General features: G+C 31.6%; 1 protein-coding gene across 1 annotated transcript; it reads right to left on the reverse strand.

Annotated features, from left to right (window-relative positions):
* Positions 1-7,786: 7,786 nt before the first annotated feature.
* Positions 7,787-21,022, reverse strand: LOC132744977 (metalloreductase STEAP4-like). The gene is made up of 2 exons (XM_060733799.1): positions 20,639-21,022; positions 7,787-10,730 (listed from the first exon to the last, which is right to left on the reverse strand). The coding sequence occupies exons 1-2, from the start codon at positions 20,682-20,684 to the stop codon at positions 9,217-9,219; spliced, it is 1,560 nt and encodes a 519-aa protein (XP_060589782.1). The 5' UTR covers positions 20,685-21,022; the 3' UTR covers positions 7,787-9,216.
* Positions 21,023-21,264: the final 242 nt, after the last annotated feature.

The raw sequence follows: 21,264 nt of genomic DNA on the forward strand, positions 1-21,264 counted from the left end.
TATATAAACTCATGTTAAATATGCTGGTTTAATTGATTTACGGGGCACTTTAAGTAACACCTTGACATAAATGTTTTGGTAAATGTATTGGCTGTATATGCCTTACAGGTATGTAATGCTTATTAAAATAATGTTTTTCTTGCTGTTGTTGCTGTTGTTGCTGTTGTTGTTGTTGTTGTTGATGATGATGATGATGATGATGATGATGATGATGGTAGTGGTGGTGAGGATGATGATGATAATGATGATGATGATGATGATGGTGGTGGTGATGATGATAATGATGATGATGATGATCATCATCATCATTATCATCAGCATCATCATCATGTAGAAACAAATTACTCTAGTTCATTTTAGTCCGTCCGTACGGCCAACGCTAGGTAACATTTCTACTCCCGCAGTGATAAACTGAGGTACTTGTGAACATTATTTTTAATTGGCTTATTTTATTTGTATTCAATTTTCCATGGATTTAATTTATTCACGTGTAATAACTACGTTTAGAAAAAACAGAATCTCGGAAAGACGCTTTAAACAGCTAATTTGAAATTATTGGTTTGATTGAGCTCGTTACTGGGCGGTAGTAAAAGCAATCTATCGTTTACGCCCCATTGCACCGGCTTAAGCAGTATTCGAACATTTATACATGACAATAGTGAAATTTTTAAATGTTGAAACATCTTCTGATGTGTTCATACATACGGCCAAGGCCGACATTATTTTTTATTCTAGTATAATGTGTACTATAAGGTAAGATTATAATTAAGTAAGACGGTGAACAATTCATCTAATATGCATAATAAAGCGTGCCTTCATTAACTTCATTTCTTGCAAACTATTTAGTATTCATATAGATGTATGCAGATATACATAAAGCATGTTTATCACCTTCGAATGAGCAAAGACAAATAACGGACTTCATTCAAGTCGCAGCTATTTTCCATCTACAAATTTACATTTGGCATTTTAAAAATGACATAATATCTTAAAGTTATTCTCCTTTATAACAATAGGCCAACAATTACTGTTTTCATTTCTATTTTTGTCCAATGACCTTTTATGCAATTAGAACAGACTCAAAATGATAAATTAGATAGTTATAATAATACTTTTGCTCCATGTGTAGAAAAAACTGTAGTTCAGTGTATGTATCTATTATGTAAATGTAGAGAAAATGGACGTTGTATGGTGCAATAATTTTATCTTTGAAAATAGAGAACAGGTGAATACATGAAAATTGGTTTATTTTAAATCTGTTTCATCGAATTCGTTGGCGCTATCAATAAATCTATTTTTAGACGGCGGTCGTTATGCTCGTCTAGCCTTATTTATAGTGAAGATATAAAAACGTTTCGAAGAATGTTACTTAAATTTAATTTGAATTACAATTGAATGAAACATATGTTGTTGTTTTTTTTTCTTTTGGGAGAAATGATGATGTCATATTCTATTTTAAGAATTACACAAACTAACCTAAAATCAACCGCCTTACATCACAGGTATTTTCCAACTATAACTTCAAGGTCATGATGGTAATCATTCCATCTTAAAGATTAAAGCCCAAGTTCATGCTTAAAGTATATAACAATTTCATAACAGAAATATTGAGAGAAGCAAACAACGGCAATTGACAGATGGGTTCGACCATAAATATTAAAACTGATAATTTTTCTCATTTCATAAACTTGAAATGAGTGATATTTATTATTATATTATGTACATTGCCTTGATAAGGAAGAAAACTAAAGGGACGTAGTTGATCAACTCTTTAGGTATTTGTTTACAAGGTATCTTTACATCTCTATCTTGGCTTCAATTTATTGTTGCATGTATGCTTTAATTTGTATCCTATATTAATGTTTGTTGTGTTCTTTAAAAATGAATAAAAATCTGGAAAAAGTGTGATCCCCCTGAAGCATTAATCACAACAAAATTATATGAAAATTGCAGCCTCGGTTTTATTGAGTTTAGCATGAGTGATAATGAAAAAGTGAAACATTCCTAACGCTCCCCTAGCACCGGCTTAAGCGGTACTCAATTTTCAACACTTTAAATTGCCGGAATCAGTGATCCAGAAAAATATAACAATTATAGTCAAGTACGGTCTGCCACGCAGCAATTGACACCTTCAATAAAGTATTAAAATTAGGCATTTGAGGATTTTTCATGCATGTTTTAATCTGCAAGCTACAAGAATATGTGTTGTATTTTAATTACTTTATAATGTTTTGGATGTTCCTTAATTTGATGATGTACTTTGTAAAATTGATGTCTAATCTGTCAAGCTTATGCATTTGTAAAAATGTTGATAACAACTAGAACTTTATAACTTTATAATGTAAAGCTAAAGTATATGATGATACCTTTACTTGATATAGTACCATGGCAACAATTTAATATTACATATATTTTTTCATTTACAAGGATAGCTCTGATGTATATAGATTTAGGGTTTGTCAAATAACATGCAAATAATATATACCGCTGAAACACAAAGTTTGTATCTCCTGCTCTTTTATTCTTTAAAGCATAACTGCTTTATCTCCAATAACGCATTTCGATGGTGATTGCTTAAAAAAATCACTTTTTGTTCTATCCGAAATTTGTTTGTCTTGAGGTTGTCTATTTCTGAAAATATCAAATGGTGACACCTTTAACATGCATTTGACTATGGTCTGTAGATCTATGAAATATTTTCATTCAGAAAGCTAACACGAAAAGCGTCTGCTGATTTTATATCATTATCAGATTCACATTTCATGACAGAGTTAAGAATAGAGTTGAAAATAAAAAAGAGCCGAGATCGACTTGTAAACTAATCTGGAATTTTTGTTTTGTGCTTGGGAGGTTATTCCCATATCTTTAAATCAAGGTAGGTAACTGTTATACGTGTTACATTTATTTTTCTTTGATTATCGCCTTTTAAATTACCTAGTTCACGATATTTTGCCAATTTCCGATGGTCAGCAGATAGTGTTATTTTGTCAACATGATGACATAATTTAGAAATCATTTGTTCAGTAATGATCGTTACTCTTGAATTAGATTCAAAACATAATGTACAACATATTTTACAAGTTTTATTTATTTACCGAATTGATGTCGAATATAAAATTAGATAACACTTCACAAACAAATTGCAAGGTCCTTCTATAATATTTACATGCCATAATGATGGAATGGCTTTTGTGTCTTATTTTATCAACATTTCGATTTGATTCTTGCTTTATTTGAAAAATCTTTTTTTGTTTCGTATTATTTTCTTTCTAGGTTTCAGACACACTTAGTTAATAATTACTGGCGTTTGTAATCCTAGTCGGCTCCTTGGTTCAGTGTTGCTGGGTCGTATAGAAGATGCGTTCATTGAATGCCACCCTTGACTTGTTGATCTTATACTATCTTGCACTAATTCCATGCTACCTTGTGATTATGAAAAAATTCTGAGTGTCACCTGCTGTCACTGATCCCAAAAATCTTGTCAAAATACTTTCCTTTGAGCTTCATATCACCTCTTTACAAGCCAGGGAAAATTTCAAGTGCGACGACGAAAACGTAGCAGTTATCATATCATATTCTTACAATACTCTAGTTTGAAAAGAACAGACACATTCTTGGATCAAGAGTGGAGAAAAAATATATTGTGTTATACTGCCGCGGAAGGGGGAACCCTATCGTTGCATAAAGTCCTTGTTAAAAATGGCTGTACCAGGTCGGTGGTATTTACTGATGAAGAGACGTTTAAACCAGTGCGGCTATATCGTACAATATGTATTTTATTACACATTTACGCCAATAGAATGACATGTGCCAGGCGCATACTCATAAAAATAAATGCATCAAAGGCCGATTTGTGATACGCCTTAACTTGCATGGCGATTTCTTTACATATTAACATTGTTTATGTTCAGACATAGTTAAACCTTTTTTTGTTGCCAACTATTTACTCTTAAATTTATCAACACAAGACTAGGTATATTCGTGTCTGTCCAGCAAATGGCCAGGTTTCGATGGGAAAAAACTTGAAGAACAAATATCAACACTGAAAGGCGACATTCAATAAACGAAACTCAAAACGTAAAAAAAACTCCAGCAATACAGGACCACCATCTTACACCTTCCCGGTTTTATTTCGGGAGAGATCACTGAACGGCTTGAGGCACCTCTATGGCAATAATAGGCACTTGATGCTAGCCCAAATGATACTTGCACGTTTTTGTTTGGCCTAAGCCCAAAGTCAACCACTCAATATCGATTTACTTGTAATGTTAATGTACTCATTACAAAGACTTCGCGTTTCAGCAGTATAAAACAGCAGGGTTTGGCAACAGAAACAAAATCATCAGAGCCACATTTGGGTCGCATTGATCTTGTATGTCAAAACGGTTTCCAACCAATAACTAGCCAACCCATGAGATATATGCTCTCCAAATTCACAGGTATATTGGTCTTGGCCAGTAGATGATCCCCATTGGTTTTAAGGCTGCTGAGATAAAGGTCAAGGTAACAATGTCATTGTGTGTCAAAATAATTTTTGACCAATAACTTGATAACCAGACAGACAGACACTTCTTGTATATATCATATTGTACGATTTGTGATGACTTTGTCATAAAGTTTAGTCTCTATGGCCTAGTGACTGGCAATGACCAGTAGATAACATCTACTGATTTTGAGGTAACCAGGTCGAATGACCTGGCAACGTGACTAATTGGATGCCGGTAGGGAGCATACAGTCATGTTTAAAAAATTTACAAACATACCGTATCTTGTTACATTGGTTTTTACTGGATTAAATCGGATATTAGAGTCATTGGTTAATGAATTTCAAATAGAAATTGATTTCTGTATCTATCCAACATCAAAAGGATGTATTTTTAATCGGGTTATATGACTGAATTATCTAAAAAAAATCACCTCTTAAGATACATTAATTAATGTTGTTTACTCCATAACGTGATTAAACCAATCAGTTGCTTCAAATAGATCTGTTCATCAAACCTTTTATGGTTTGCCATTTAACATTACAAATGACTCATTATTCAATCGAGGATATTTAGGTAGATATATATAATTATCAAATTGTGACCTTTATTAGTGTAGTTATAGAACACAAGCCTCGTGATCGTGAGGTCAGGGATTCGAGTCATATTATGGGTAATGCAGATCCCTGAGCAAAGACTTACCCCTCTAAATATACGTTTCGGTTTTTTAAACATTTACCTAAGACCTGGAACCTGAAGTAATCAGCATTGGACACTTGTTTAGAGTCAGTAGATCTGTACATCTCTGGGGTCTGACCAGACCCTATATTTTTAATCACTAAATCTTATATTGCATTTTGAAAGTGAAACCCCTTGAAAATCAAAGGACGAGTTTCAAATTCAAAGGGAGGCAGGTTTATTTTATAAAATCAGCCAGTTTAAGAGTCGATATCATTAACATATATCAGTTATTCATTAGAATGTGAATTTGATATGCGTATCGCTTGTGTAGATATATATCAGTGTACATAAGGCTTTCTAATGCTTGCGCAGAAATATTTTAATGCATAAAGAAAGGGAATGTTTGCGCAGATATATTTCAATATATGAGGTGAGACATTGCTCACGTAGATATATTTCAATAAATGAGGTTAAGCATTGTTCGCGCAATTATATTTCAATACATGAGGTGAGGCATTGATCGCGCAGATATATTTCAATACATTAGGTTAAATTTGCTCGCGCAGATATATTTCAATACATGAGATGAGGCATTTTTCGCGCAGATATATTTCAATACATAAGGCGTTGTATTGCTCGAGCAGATATATTTCAATACATGAGGTGTCTTGTTCATCGCTAGGATATATTTTAAAAATAAATGTGGGATTGTATTGCTATGGAAGATATACTTCAAAAAATAGATAAATATAGAATCCCTAAAGAAAGCCCAACACGGCAAAATTGAAAATGTTGCAGGCTCGGTTTGATTGAGCCTGTTCATGGACGGTACTGTAAAGTGCAAACTACCGTCCACGCCCCCTAGCACCGGCTTAAGCAGAATTCAACATTTAGACGTGAAACAGTAAAATTTTGAATTTAGAAACATCCGCAGATGTATATCTGAAGTGTTGTATTGTTAGATATTTTTCTTGTTGCTTAAGTCATGCGAAGCGATGACTTCAGTCGATTATCCTTATGCATTTTATCATTTTATCGCATTAGTTTTTATCACTTTTCAACAAAATTATTCATTTAAGGATGGTATTTACATAATTATCGTATTTCAACACTTAATCAATTTGCCTTTCGGCATGCATGAATATTGTGCAAATTAAAAGCCTACTTTGTTACATGACTGAAACATAACGACTATGTTATAGGCATAGAAAAGTACAACAGTAAAAGTACAACCTGGTATTTGTAACCTCGTTCCCCACATTTTCTCACCCTACCCCCTTCTCGGAAAATTAAGCCAGTAATACATCTTGGTCTTTACAGCTATAAATTTTATTGACATATTTAATATATCTGTGTTCTAACTGAAAATAACTTAAAAGGCAATAAATTTTCATGTAACAAAGTTGCTATATTAGTATTCCTTCTAACACTGTATGATATCTATAAATAAATAAACGCTTTTATTGCAATGACAGCATTTAAAATTTCCCGACTAACAGACATTATGTATTTACTAACTGATTTACATTATCATATAATTATTGACACATTTGGAACGTTTTACAGAAATTATGTGGGTTTTGTGATACCTATTATAATATTGATTTGTTTTGAGCTTTATCAAAGGCCTATTTTGCCTCAGAAATCCACATTTTTTAATTCATAGAAATGTGAGACATGTGCTTAAAAGTCTTTTATTAATTTTTTAGAGTATGTTTGAAGCAGCACAAACTGTCAAGTATTGTGTTATAAATGTAGTAAAATGTAAACAAAGTAGTATTTTGACTTCCACAACGAATACAAATTCATTTTAATTTTACCAATTGCCACAGAGCAAAAGCAGTAAAAGGTAGTCTTCTATATGGCAAATGTGTAACTTTTTAAAAATTGTAATAAGATAGAACCCTACTAAACTGTAGCTCTTTCACATGTTGGTTATCTGTTTTAACTGGGACCAAAAATATTTTTGAGATTCTGTTTGAGTCTATCCATGAATACAATTGGAACAATTCCATATATCTATAATTATGAATGGTTTTGTTGGCTTCGTTACATTTGTGAGAACTCTTTCACATTGTCGATGGCTCGATCACATATGAGGAAATGTTGTTGTTGTTTTTTTTTCATTTTCATCCAAGCTCTGTGAAATATTTTTTGAGTTGAGCCAAAGGGGAGGTTGATATCATGTTCCATACATGATAAAGTTAACAGACATTCATTTACAGAAAATAAATTACCCAATACGTGTCTCAACGTAATGGAAAACATACAAGGTTATATTTGGTAAAAGTTCTTACAGCGTCATTTTGGGGTATTTCGTATCAGCATTGCATCCAAAATGATGAGATTTTTTACGTGGCATAGCATTCTTCGATAATTGAAAGAAGCATATTTTTGAAAACAGATATTTTTAGAAACTGTGTTGACCTTTTTTCTGCTTTGTTTTACAACGAAATTATGAGGACTGTCATTTAAATAGATCACCAATTTAAATGTGGAAGAGCAAGTTTTTAGTAGTGGTTAAGATTCGAAAAATTTGTTTTAAAATAGCCTTTCATTCATTTTAAAGTCAAAAAATAAAAAAGCTAAAGTTAATTTATAAAAGATTCTATATTCTAAACTATCCTGTTTTGTTTTACATTGATTACTTTTGTTTTCATAATATATAAGACTAGAAAGTAAATCTAGATGTTTTTCACACGCAAAAAAATGCTTTAGGTTTAGTGACTGCCATTTTGATGAAAATAAGATTTAAAGATAAATAACAAAAGTAAAAATTAAAACATCGCATATGTTTAATCTTCATGTAAGTTGACAAAATATGAAAGAATTTTTTCAGACATGTAAATAACAAACAACAATTCACCTTTATCATCATCTCACTATGCACTTCCAAACATTTAATCATATATCAAATACATTGTATACAGTGCGATGGAGCCAAAATGGCTGACACGTTGTTCAAGTGAGATAATTATGATAGAAATGGGAACTGTCGATCAAACAATTTCAATGTGCTGTTATAGTAACAACATCGTTCCATTTAATTATTTAACGCTGTTCCATTTAATCATTTAACACCGTTCCAACACAGTTCCATTCAAGCATTTAACACCGTTCCAACACCGTTCCATTCAATCATTTAACACCGTTACAGGTTCCATTCAAGCAGTTGTTAATACATCAACAAAATCACTTATTTCATTATTAAAACAAACAAAGCAGATGGTACTGATGTCCTGTCATTGCATTCAACAATAATTAAGGTACGGTTGAGTCACTCAACTATATGTTATGGACTCATGTAAATCTTCTACTGATTATTTAACTAAAATTTTATTGACGAATAACTTCATTAAGGCTTAATGTAAATTTTAAGATTAAATCACATCATCTGTTTCTACATAAAGAACTGATCAGAGTTACAATGTTTGTGAAACCTTAAACATGATTTGTTAGTTTCATTGAGTATAAATTCGAACCCTCAATGTTAAGGCCTGGCAGGCAGGAGCGGGCATTTGAGTAGAGCCATCGATCTTTCATAACCTAGCTGGAAGACCTTATCATACCGGAATTCTCTGACTGAATGTGGACCCGCAGTGGCAAAGGGCAAGAAATTCGAAATCAGCATCCTAACAATCCTGCCCAACTAACCCCGCCGCCCCTCCCTGTCCCTTCAAACATAGCGAAATAGCATTATTCATCCTATACAAAACAAGTATTGCGTAAATGTATACAACGTATACATTTAACAATAAACTAGCAAGTGAATTTTAAATCCTTATTTTGATATCATAAAACAAGTAAACATATTAAATACAGTGGCATTTATGATAAAAATATTGTATAGACAGGTTGCGTGGAAGAAGATAATGGATGAGAAATTAGCTTACAACCGTTCATGTTTCACCTTATCTGTTTGAACTCTATCATCGAAAACAAAAGTCACTTAAATAGTCTGTTAATTCAATAGACTAAGGTTTAACTTAGAAAAAAAATTAAAGTTCAGCTACAACCGGAAGTACTTTAATGAATAAAGTTATTCAGTTCTCTACACAATATCTCCGTTTGAGCACCCACAACTTGTCGTGTCTAATGTAACCATTTGTACAGTATCTCCCGGACACGGACACACACCACTAATGGCATCTGATCTGTCGTCTGCGTTCATGATGACGTAACCTTCTTTCTTTGGTCTGACACATTTCCCGCGGCATCTCTCCTCTTGACGCTCCCATCCTTTTCTAATTTTTGTTAGGTATCTATCGATACATGGTAGTGAATATAAGATTTTTAACATAATTGTTGTCCACGGTAGTATAGATGACAAGAATGTAATGGATTTAAAAATCTTTAGTGGACTTTTGGCCCAACCTGGTATGCCCATTACTAATACGTGGACAATTGATAAGAATAGAGCCACGTGGCCGATTTTTGACTGCACAAAACGCCACTCTCTCCAGTTTAATGTGTCGGTTACTGACGGTAAAGTTGAAACACACACGAAGCATAGTAGAATAAAGGCAAATATTCCTGTTAAACACGCAGCTTCTCCTTTCCATGTCATCCAGTTTATATTATTTATTTCGTGTACGTCAGTCAAATTATGCGGGATGACAAGTTTTGTAGAATGATACCATGATCTAAGATATGTTGGAGACATGATTAAAATCGACATCATCACGTGGATTGTTATCAATATAAAAGCAACAAGTCCAAGCTGTTTCCGGTTTTTTAGCCATTTGTCTAACCATCTTGAGAACCGGATGTGCTTCGTACCGTAATACAGCTGTAATGATGCTGCAAAACTGCTTGCTAAGTACGTCACTGATAGAATTGTGATCCCCGTCATACAGATAGCCTTGTTCATTACTTTGATAAATATTTGTTCCCACTGGTACACTGTCTTTTCAATGTAATAAATGTATATTAAATACAGCAACCAAATATTAAATACTGCAACGGTAAATCCACATGGACCTCGCCAGTCTGGAAACAACCTTAAAGGATGTTTTTCTATCCTGCGTGCTGCAAAGAGCCCGCCAAAGTCTAAAGGGGTAAAATTCATATTTCTTGCTATGTTTGAGATAGCATTTCGTGAGAGTTCATTGTTACTGGCAATAAAGACCTGTCGGCTGCTTGTATTGTAATCGTTTTCCATTGCGTAAGCGGAAATGACGTTGAAAGCTTTCACAACCGAAGCGTTTGGTATGAGTCTTTGAAGATATTCAGCATTGGATTGAGTTTCGCTGGGTCTGTCGCGGTTTGAAACATCTACAATAATTTTACCGTCCAGCTTGTCGGCATGCTCTTCTAGCAAGTCTTTGTAATTTTCAGCATGTATAGCAAGGAAGATTATTGACACTGATTTTATACATTCCTCGGTTGTTACAAGGCGCATGTTGCATAAACACTCGTCTATCGCAGAAAATGACTTTTCTTCCGGTCGTCTGCTTCCAAGGACGATTTCATATCCCGAGAAGTAGAGTCTTTTTGCTAAGGCACGTGCAAAGTCGCCGGTACCCAGAATGCCAAGTGGACGCTTTTGTTCTCTCATTGCGATGTCTAAAATAGAAAAATGGAACAAATATTTAATTACGTGTATAAAATTGAAAATAAAACCCGGAAAATACGACCAGAACGGTGAAACTGACGTTCAAAGCTAAATTTGACTGAGCCTGTTCATGACCATACCCCTCAAGCACCGGTTTAGCAGAAATCAACATTTCAACATGAAAATGGTGAGATTTTTCAGTCGTTGAATCAACAGATTGTCATAATAGCGATGGTTTGTTTTGTTTGTTTTTCTTTTTTTTTTCTTAATTCATTGATTTGTCTCCCCCGCACTTTCCCATAAAATGGTAAGATTTTAATCATTGAATGAACAGATTGTCATAATAGTATAAATTAATATGTAGTTAGCATATTGTTTATAAAAATGTTTAGTCCATTAACATATCAATTTCCTATAATCATTGACATAAACGTATTGTCGTAAGTTTGCTGATGTTCATCTCGTTTTATGTAATGAAATGCTAGTCCGAATACGTGACATTTCTCCTGTTTGAAATCGTTATAAATTTACCTTCTCCCTTTTCCAGGAACATAATCATTAAACTCTCCAAATTATTTTGTCACAGCTCGTATGAATTGAAATGTATCGAAAATGTTCCAAAGTTAATGAATCTTAAACATGATAAAACAGTTGACGCTTTGCGTGTTTCAATTATAAGTAAAATTTATCGAATAATGCGCATGATTTAATTCATGTAGGCTATTTATACGTTACCGTCAACAAATCTATTTATAGAATTACGTGGTTTCGTGACGTAAATTAAATTGATTTATTTAGTTCCCATTTTTGCACGATCATTATCTATGCTATTAGTTGATACATTTGAACTGATATAAATGTATAACAACTACTTGCTACAATAGCTACGATTTTAACATGTTCGTGTTATTTAACAAGAATATTATAGATTTGTAGGACTCTTAAATCGCCAATGTATGACTGACTCTTAAATCGCCCATGTATAAATCAGCATCATTTTCTTTTTCATAAAATATATTTGAATAAAAAATCAATTTAAATGTAATGATTAATTTTGAAGATAAAATATGTAAGTAAAGAATTTTTACCATTTCATGTCAAATGTTGAATTCAGCTTATGTCGGTGCTAGGGGGAGAGGACGGTACGTGTAGCTTGCATTTGCCACTACCGTTCATGAACAGGCTCAAACCTAGCCTGCGATATTTTTAATGTTCTTGTTTTGGGTGTTTTTAAAGGTTCCTATTTTTGCCATTTTATTTTTAAGTTGAAAATATTTAGTTAGTTAAAACTCGTCATTCCCGAAAGTCCAATATGATACATATGTATATATATTAAAATACGACCATGTTTTAAATAACGAGAGATGATGAGACCGAAAGACAAGTATTATAATGATTAAAGATGTACTCTACCCAAATTTGGTATTTGAAAATATTGACAATTGCTACACAGTCTTTTTTGTAAAATTTAAAATAAATATATTTTGACTTTATACAAAGTAAGCATGTAATGCTTTAAATCCTACACACTGTAAGTGGACACAATATGAATATACAGTGTCATTAAGAAAACCGGGCGCTTTTTTAAGAAAGGACAAGCTTTACTTGTTCCGTAATAAGTAACGTAGATTCCATAGTTTTACGTTCTTTTATTTAAATAAGACATATTCAGCAGGATTTTTTTTAGATTTTAACAAATTTCTGTAATAAAAATATTTTACTCAAAGATATGAGCCTGGAATATATTTAAGGGATTATAAATACAATTTCATTTTTAACAGAAAAAAATCTGAGTAGGAAAAAAACGAAAAAAGATGAAAAAAATCACAGAAGATGAATTTCAGGCCACTAACTTATTTAAAGCATAGCGATAAATCACTAAGTAATAAAATTTTGCAAATTATGTACGTTCTTAAGACGGACACTTTCCCAAAATAGTAAATTTACGTAAAAACAATTGAAGTGGGTTCCAAATGTGCTCTCGATTTTGACATTCTTGATATACATTTGAAATACATACAAGTCTTAATAGTATTTTTACGGCATTAAGCTCATAGTTAGCTTTTTACAAATTTAATAAGCCTCTAAACGGATAAGAGATCACAAACCCCAGCATAGTTTGTTTTACTTTATTTTATGCACGATAAGCCACACCGCAGCCGCCGCTCCCGGTAAAAATTTCAGACACTGTGATTTATGTAATTGTTCAATAATTTAAATCTTAAAATTTTTTTTTTATAAAAGTCAGATAAATATTTTGAATTGTTCGATTAATATTTATTTCAATTTAGGTTCAATGATTAAACAAGTGCGCCGTTTATTGTACTGGTGTACTTAATGTTACGTAACTTTACCTTTCGTGTTACTCGTGTTCAATGTAATGTTTCAAAAATCATGAAATGCAATAGCTTACACTTAACGCCTGGGCAAGCCAACTCATCCTTTTCCAAATATGATCTAGATCTGCTTCCGGTTAGGGAACATCACCAGGAAGAAAAAATAAAATAAAAAATAACACGTAATTAAGGTCTCAAAATGCTAACTTTTGATTGGTTTATCCCTTGAGAACGAAATGTTTAAAAGCACCCAATCCTTATTTATTCATTTAAACGCAATTTTCAGATAATCCGATAAGGTATAATTTACATTTGTAACTAAATTACCTGTGAAATATCACTGTTATCAGATACCCACTTTGCACCAAACTAATATCAACTTTTAACCGGTCAAAACGACATTTGTATAAAACCTACCAAATAAAACCTAAGTTAAACCACAAATAATATCAAAAACAAAAACGTCGGTGTCAAACAGGTGCGTTTTGCCCTGTAATGAATAAGGACCGATTTAAAATGTGAGTCATGTGTCTTTTCCAATTAAAACTTTATCAAAATGAAACAATAACATATTTATCAATCTTAAAATAAACTTCTGAAAATTGATAAAAAGTTTTTTTCTCAGCGCGTCCAGTCAGCAGTTCAGTCAGGTCACCGCATACAAATGGCCATTACTTGACATTCTATTTTTGTATCAAGTTATGTTTTGCGTATCTATAAAAGGAAACCATTTAATTGTTTATGGTTTGTCGTTGTGTTTTTGTTGTTTTTTGTGAGTTTATGTTTTGTTAATTTGTATTTAAGATGGCTTTAACACACTTTACAGACGGTTTAAGTTCAGGTATAAATTATTGACGTGTACAATTAACGATTAGATATATATTTTTATGATTTTGATATTTAATACTATAATTAACACGACAACCTATGTATAAGCTACACAAATCAGTGAATGAAATAAAATACATAACCTTAATAGTGATTTTGATGCGGGAGACAAGCCATTATGTGTTTGCATGGATTTTTATTTTTTAGATTTCAAAGTATTACTTTTGCAGCTTTTTATCTAAAATGATATGAAAATAGATAAAACGGAGACATTTTCAAGACCTAAATCCCCGAATCTCTGATTTTTCGTTGCTGTATTCAGACAAGGTGTCTGAAAAAGAACGCCAGTTCGAGCAATGGATTATGGTCATTAATCAGAAAATGTTTCCGAAACTTCTTTTTCCTTGATATACATGTGTATCTCTAGTTCAAGCATACACATTCGAGACAATGGATTTATTTATTCTTTTATGTATGAATTCTTATAGACGTAAATATATGTTAAACAAATAAAATGAAAAAGTTTAAAATTATCGTTATCATCATTAAAAAACAATAGATGTTGAAAAATCAAGTATTCAACGAATAGGTCGATAATGAAATACTTCTTTTGTAACTTAAAAAATTAGGTTTTACAATATTTTCCTATGTTCTTTTTATGTTTTATAAACTATTTTTGCACGAATCACGAAAATATTAACAATAAGTACGTTTTAAAAGCCCATGTAAACAATTAAAAAGTTTTTTCGTGGTACTGTGCGTTTAGGATAATTATTTAGTGACGCGGTGGTCAAGTCCACTATAACGGTTTAAATCAGTTATCATATTGATTTTTATCTTCAAGTCAAGCAGGCTTGACATACAAATTAAAATATCGACAAATTTACCAACTGTCGGCGTAACGCAATAGGTAAAGTTGTCTGCTAAATTGCTAGTTTCATATCAATGCAAGACAGCCAGGTTCGGTCCCAAAATTTTCTGTTTAATCATCAATCTAGTAAGAATATGTTTTTTTTTTCTTGTAAAAATTATATTTGCTGTGTTATTTTCTATTAACTTCTCATTTGTCATATTAAACAAGTTAGTGTAACCTCATACGGAATGTATATATGTACATAAATTTATTCAACTATAATTAAGTTGGCATGAAATACTTGTGCACAGCAAAAGTACTATGAATATTATATATATATTACACACTAAACAGGATAAAAATTATTATTTCCGGTATATCTAAATTAGTCCATAGTATAAAAAAACTGCGTTTATATTCCAATTCATGTGCATCTAATGTAAAATTTAAAAAAAAAAATAGGGAAAGAAAAAAAGGTGAGACAACTTGTGAGGCTCGAACTCATGATAAAAATTTAAATTGTACGTCATCCTATTGACTTTACCAACTTTGCCATCGAGTCATTTCAAATACGTTAGCTTGTCTTGTATTATATTGGCTTTTAAATACCCTGTTTTACCTATTCGGACAAAGGTTGTAAACTTTTGTGTACACAAACAATTCAACGTCACTCTCACATTATCATAGCGGCACAGTACAATAATGAGATTTAAGGAAAAACATAATATGTTATAAAACTAAAAGTTACGCTTTTAATGTAAAACATCAATCATGGCGGACAGAAACGACAGATTAACATATGGTTAAACTAAATTTGTAGTAATGTCAACAAACACCTACTTTTTTTTCTAAAAATATCTTTTTTGTCTCATAAAAGATAGATAGATGTGTATTTATAACTTTTTGTAAAAACACTCTCGTTCTTTCGTTTTTTGCAACACATGTTTTCTCCGTTTTTTGGATCACAGCTTGAAACGTTATTAAAGCTCATTCAAAAATTTTCATAAAATATAGATAATTTTATATTTTGAATTTGTTGTTAAAGACTTTCTGTAAAACGGTTTTGCAAAAGATTTTTCATTTTCCAATTTTATCTTAAGATCAAACCTTTATGCCTTATGAAAAGCTTTCAATATGTATATTATTTCATTTATTTAGTGCAGAAAACTGCAAAACTGACTAAGAATGTCCATTAATCGTGAAGTTTCAGCAATAAATGCAATAAAATGACGTCATTCATTTTGATAGATGGTCGGAATTAGATATGCAAATATGTTCTTAATGATATATTTCATCCATAAATTGTGCACGTAGTATTAAAACATTTCCTCTTTTAAAGTCTTTTAAATTCTTACAAGAAAATGAACATACGTAGCAACCTTAATAATATAATTATATATTAATTTGGTTATAACGAACGTGTAAATCAAGTCTGCAAACGGGTCTGTCCTAAATACAAAGAATATCATACAAACTAAAAACAAAATAGTTCATTGCTTCTAAGTTAATATTTGAAGATTATGTTTGACAGAGTGAAAAAGGGTTCGAAATACTATCGTTGCGGATTGATACTTGGTTACCAATGACCACGCTAAATCTTATGAATGGACTTGTCCATTTTTCCAGCTGGACAAAAAACATATCATTTAAGGATGTTTGGTCTCAAAATATGTTCTGACTGTATGGTGAACAGGGCAGATCCAGATTAGGCGGTACGTGTGTGCCCACTGGTCTTGGCATGCACATGTTGAGTAAGTAGAATCTGTTGCTGCCAACAACCAACTAAGAGATAATTAATTGTTATAAACTCAATGCGTATACAATACAATCATATAAATATAAGAGTACAGTTTCATAGATGGTACGTATTTTAGCATATCACTGAAATCTCTTAGGTTATCTGATTAAAGTACATCATTGAAATCTTATAGGTTTGATGTAAGTACATCTCTGAAAACTCATAGGCTTGATATTTTAGAACAATATACATTATCTTTTCTAATTGTCTGGGCAAAACTGATATCACTTTATTTAAACACTTTTTTACTTATATAGGTTATTTTGTTTTTTTTTTCATAAAAGACTTGCATGAAGCTTAACGCATGATTTTACACTAAAATATAAAGAAATCACCGTTATAGGTGAATTTTACTTCACTTCCTGTACATATTTATAAACTCGTCGCGTTTATTTACGTTAAATACCTTGATTTAATTGATTTACGGAGTACTTTTAGTGACACAGTTAACATAACCTAAGGTAGGCTGCAATCGGCTGTGTTTACAGATATGTAATGCTTTTTAAAATGTTGTTGTTGTGATTGTTGTTGTTGTTGTTGTTGTTATTGTTGTTGTTGTTGCTGTTGTTGTTGTTGTTGATGATGATGGTGATGATTATGGTGATAATGATGATGATGTAGTACCAATTTACACTAGTTCATTTTAGTCCGTCCGTACGACTAACGCTAGGTAACGTTTTTACTCTCGCATTGATAAAACTGAGATTCTGTACATGATACATGTGTATATTATGTAGAAATTGGCTAAATTTATTTGTTTTATATTCAATTTTCCATAGATTTTATTCATTCACGTGTAATACTACGTATAATGAAATAGCAAAAAACAACAGAATCTCAAAAAGACGCCCGAAACAGCTTAATTGAAAATATTGCGGGCTCAGTTTGATTGACTTTGTTACTGGGTGGTAGTGGTAAAAGCAATCTACCGTTCACGCCCCCTTGCACCGGCTTAAGCAGTATTCAAACATTTATACATGAGAATGGTGAAATTTGAAATGTTGAATCATCTTCTGATGTGTTCATACATACGGCCAAGGCCGACATTATTTTTTTTATTCTAGTATAATGTGTACTATAAGGTAAGATTATAATTAAGTAAGACGGTGAACAGTTCATCTAATATGCATAATAAAGCGTTGCCTTCATTAACTTCATTTCTTGCAAACTATTTAGTATTCATATAGATGTATGCAGATATACATAAAGCATGTTTATCACCTTCGAATGAACAAAGACAAATAATAAACTTCATTCATGTCGCCGCTATTTTCTATCTACAAATTTACATATGGCATTTTAAAAATGACATAACATCTTAAAGTTATTCTCCTTTATAAAAATGGGCCAACAATTACTGTTTTCATTTCTATTTTTATCCAATGACCTTTAATGCAATTAGAACATACTCAAAATGATAAATTAGATAGTTATAATAATACTTTTACTCCATGTGTAGTAAAAAACTGTAGTTCAACGTATGTATGTATTACGTAAATGTAGAGAAAATGGACGTTTCATGGTGTAATAATTTTATAATTTTATCTTTGAAAAAGAAAACAGGTGAATACATGAAAATTGGTTTATTTTAAATCTGTTTCATCGAATTTTTTGGTGCTTTTAAAATATCTTATTTTAGACGGCGATCGTTATGCTCGTCTAGCCTTATTTATAGTGAAGATATAAAAAAAATCGTTTCAAAGAATATACCCCTGAATTTAATTTGAATTACAAAGGAATGAAACATATGTTGTTGCTTTTTTTTTCTTTTTGGAAAAATGACGATGTCATAGTCTATTTTAAGAACCGCACAAAGCTCACCTAAAATCAGTCATTTTACATCACATGTATTTTGTAACTATAACTTGGTCATGATGGTAATCATTCCAGCTTTAAGATTAAAACCCAAATTCATGCTTAAAGTATATAATAGTTTTATTACAAAATATTGAGAAAAACAAACAACAACAATTTACAGATGGGTTCGGCCATACATATTAAAACTGATCATTTTTCTTATTTCATTTATAAACTTGTTTATAGTCTTAAAATGACGTTTTGAAAAAGTTTAAATTAGTATTTCGGATGAATTGCTTTTACACATTCCACTTAGTTTATACAATTTCATTTTAGTTCGATTGTGTTGGAAGCTATAAGCGTATTGAAACACTCTCGAATCCGTTCCTGAAACCAATAGCAATGCGTGTAAAGAATGCGGCCACTGACTGGCTTTGACTCACGCGGCAAGCCATTTGGCCATTCCGCCAATCAGTCCATTCCATTTGAAAGGATTCATTTAGTTTATACGTTATACATGTACACCGGGAACGTTTCGGAGTCACTCGGTAATGCTTTGCAAATATTCGGAATACATTTTTAAACTGATTATACGGTTTTGAAAGTGTTTTACCATATTATAATCAATAGTTATATTAGCCTGGGATGTTACAGTGATTTTACATAAAAGAAAAGAAAAGAAAAACAGATCAAGTTATTATCATAAATCACTTTAACTGCAATTATTTATAGATCATTATAATAAATCCCCCATAATTATGACTCCCACATATGACAATTATATCATTTTACTATGGTTTACTATATTGCCATGAGGTAATTACAATTTATGAGGATAGTTCAATCTGTCAAATAACAGTACACGGCATTTTGCTCCCAACAGTCTTCTTTTATCTTATCCGGAAATGAAAACAAATTTTGTTAATTGCAATATTCAAATCTATAAAATATTTGAAGTTAGTTAAGCAAAATTCACGTATTTTTCTTGTTCCTGTTTGTGTATGTATCCTGGGTATATGTATCTATTATCACATGTTATCATTGAAAAGATGTAAAGTGATACTTTTAGTTTCTAAAATTCCTTACAAAAATGCCATACGAAAGAAATATCAAACCTTAAACCATACGATTACATTTAAATCGTGTACTTGTTACCATTCGGATCGCAAAATAAAGAAAATATGTACCTTTAGGTATTTTATTGGTATTTCAAGTACTTATGGAACTTTGTAGATTTTACTTATTTTCAACTTAAAACACACCCGGAGCACCTCGCAAATTGTTTGTAATCATCCCGGAGGTAATACGGATTGGAAAAGAAAGTTCTACCAAATGACCTTTGATGAATAAAGTAATATGTGTATAATAAATTACAAAATTTAATGTATTTATTTAAAAACTGCCAAAAAGATAAGTCTATTAAGGGACTGATTGAGAAATATATCGGACAACATGAATCAATTATAAAATGCATACTGATAATCGTAAAATTATAACCAAATCCTAAATTATCAGTTATATATTTCTAAATTTCGTTGTTGTTGTTTTGTTTTTTCAAATATAGTAATTAGTCTATAAAATAATGTTCTTTTTTTATTTTTATATCTATATATCTACTAACTAACTTAAAGTCGGTCTGTACACAAGTCAACAAATCTCAGCATTTACATTGATTACATGTTGTAGAATGGGTAAGAGAGAATAACGTAACATTCTGTGAGTGAAGCGTCGAGAAAAGATGCAATTGCTTGCGTTAAATCTCCAAATGAGATAACATTCATAATGTGTTCAAGTCCAGACACATTTTCTTTACTTCACACATTTCATGTTAACAAGAATGAATGTAGTAAGTAATAAGTACAGCGTTAGTCGAGGTTCTTTAAACATAATGTATATATAACTTTAGTGATAAAAATATATTTTAAAGGGTATATTTGATCTTCATAAAGAAGTTTACGTTAATACAATTACATAAATTGATCAGGGTACTTAATCTTAATATAATACATGTATTCAATTAGTTATCACTAATACTCAAATACGATTGTTTATATGAATAATTGTTTTAAAAAAGATTAAATCATTAAATTATATTAATATTAGTCTTACCTTATATGAGAATGCTATCCATTTAATCTTTAAACATTAAAACATTAAATTTTGTAGAATATTGCATTTTTTTGCAATTCAAGAAATTTTAATGCACTCATCAGTATATATTATGAAACTAATCTATCAAACTTTAGAAAAAAAGCAAACAACGTTCTGATATACATCAAATATAATTAAAAGATGAAATCATCTTACCAGAAAATGACATCCGAGTAAACTTTGATGAAGATTTATTGGCCATGTTTTTGTCTCGTTGATAATGAGGCTAGATGTCTTTGTGTCGTTATAACATCGTCTGCTTCCCTTCATTAAACCGCCATGACTCGAGGATTTCAGTCAATCAGACTACATGTATATCCAGTATATTATCCAATTGAATTGTAAACTTCACGAATGTGTATAATCTTATGCTTAATTTCCTCAATTTGCATTATTAATGCGCACCGTTTACGGCATCACCGTCAGCGACGCTTTCAATTGTTTTTGAAACATTTAATTTTATGCAGGCATTTACCGACTTGAATATGACCATACAAACTCGAACGTACACCAATCGAGTCGTGATATGTATGAAACAAATGCCCGAAGGCTGGTAAGAATAAATCGTTTGTTTTCCTTAAATAAAACGACTGTTATAGCGTGACAAGTTGGGTGATTAATAGGCTAGTTATGACCGTCAATGTTATTATGATAGTTTAACCTCACTACATTCTACATCATCATGCCTTAATGAAGCAATCTTAAATATGATATAATATATGTTTGTTTTTTAATTATATCTTAGTGTCTTATGTGCCGTTTCTCTTTACTTAAATTTATAT

The sequence above is a fragment of the Ruditapes philippinarum genome, unplaced genomic scaffold, assembly GCF_026571515.1.
Source record: "Ruditapes philippinarum isolate M1 unplaced genomic scaffold, ASM2657151v2 ctg632_1_1_1_1, whole genome shotgun sequence".
Classification (NCBI taxonomy): domain Eukaryota; kingdom Metazoa; phylum Mollusca; class Bivalvia; order Venerida; family Veneridae; genus Ruditapes; species Ruditapes philippinarum.

Bases quoted from the DNA above. Each gene is read 5' to 3' on its own strand.
- LOC132744977 (XM_060733799.1), bottom strand. From the start codon at position 20,684: ATGGCCAATAAATCTTCATCAAAGTTTACTCGGATGTCATTTTCTG. The intron at 10,731-20,638 runs GTAAGATGATTT...TTTCTATTTTAG, and splicing joins TACTCGGATGTCATTTTCTG to ACATCGCAATGAGAGAACAA.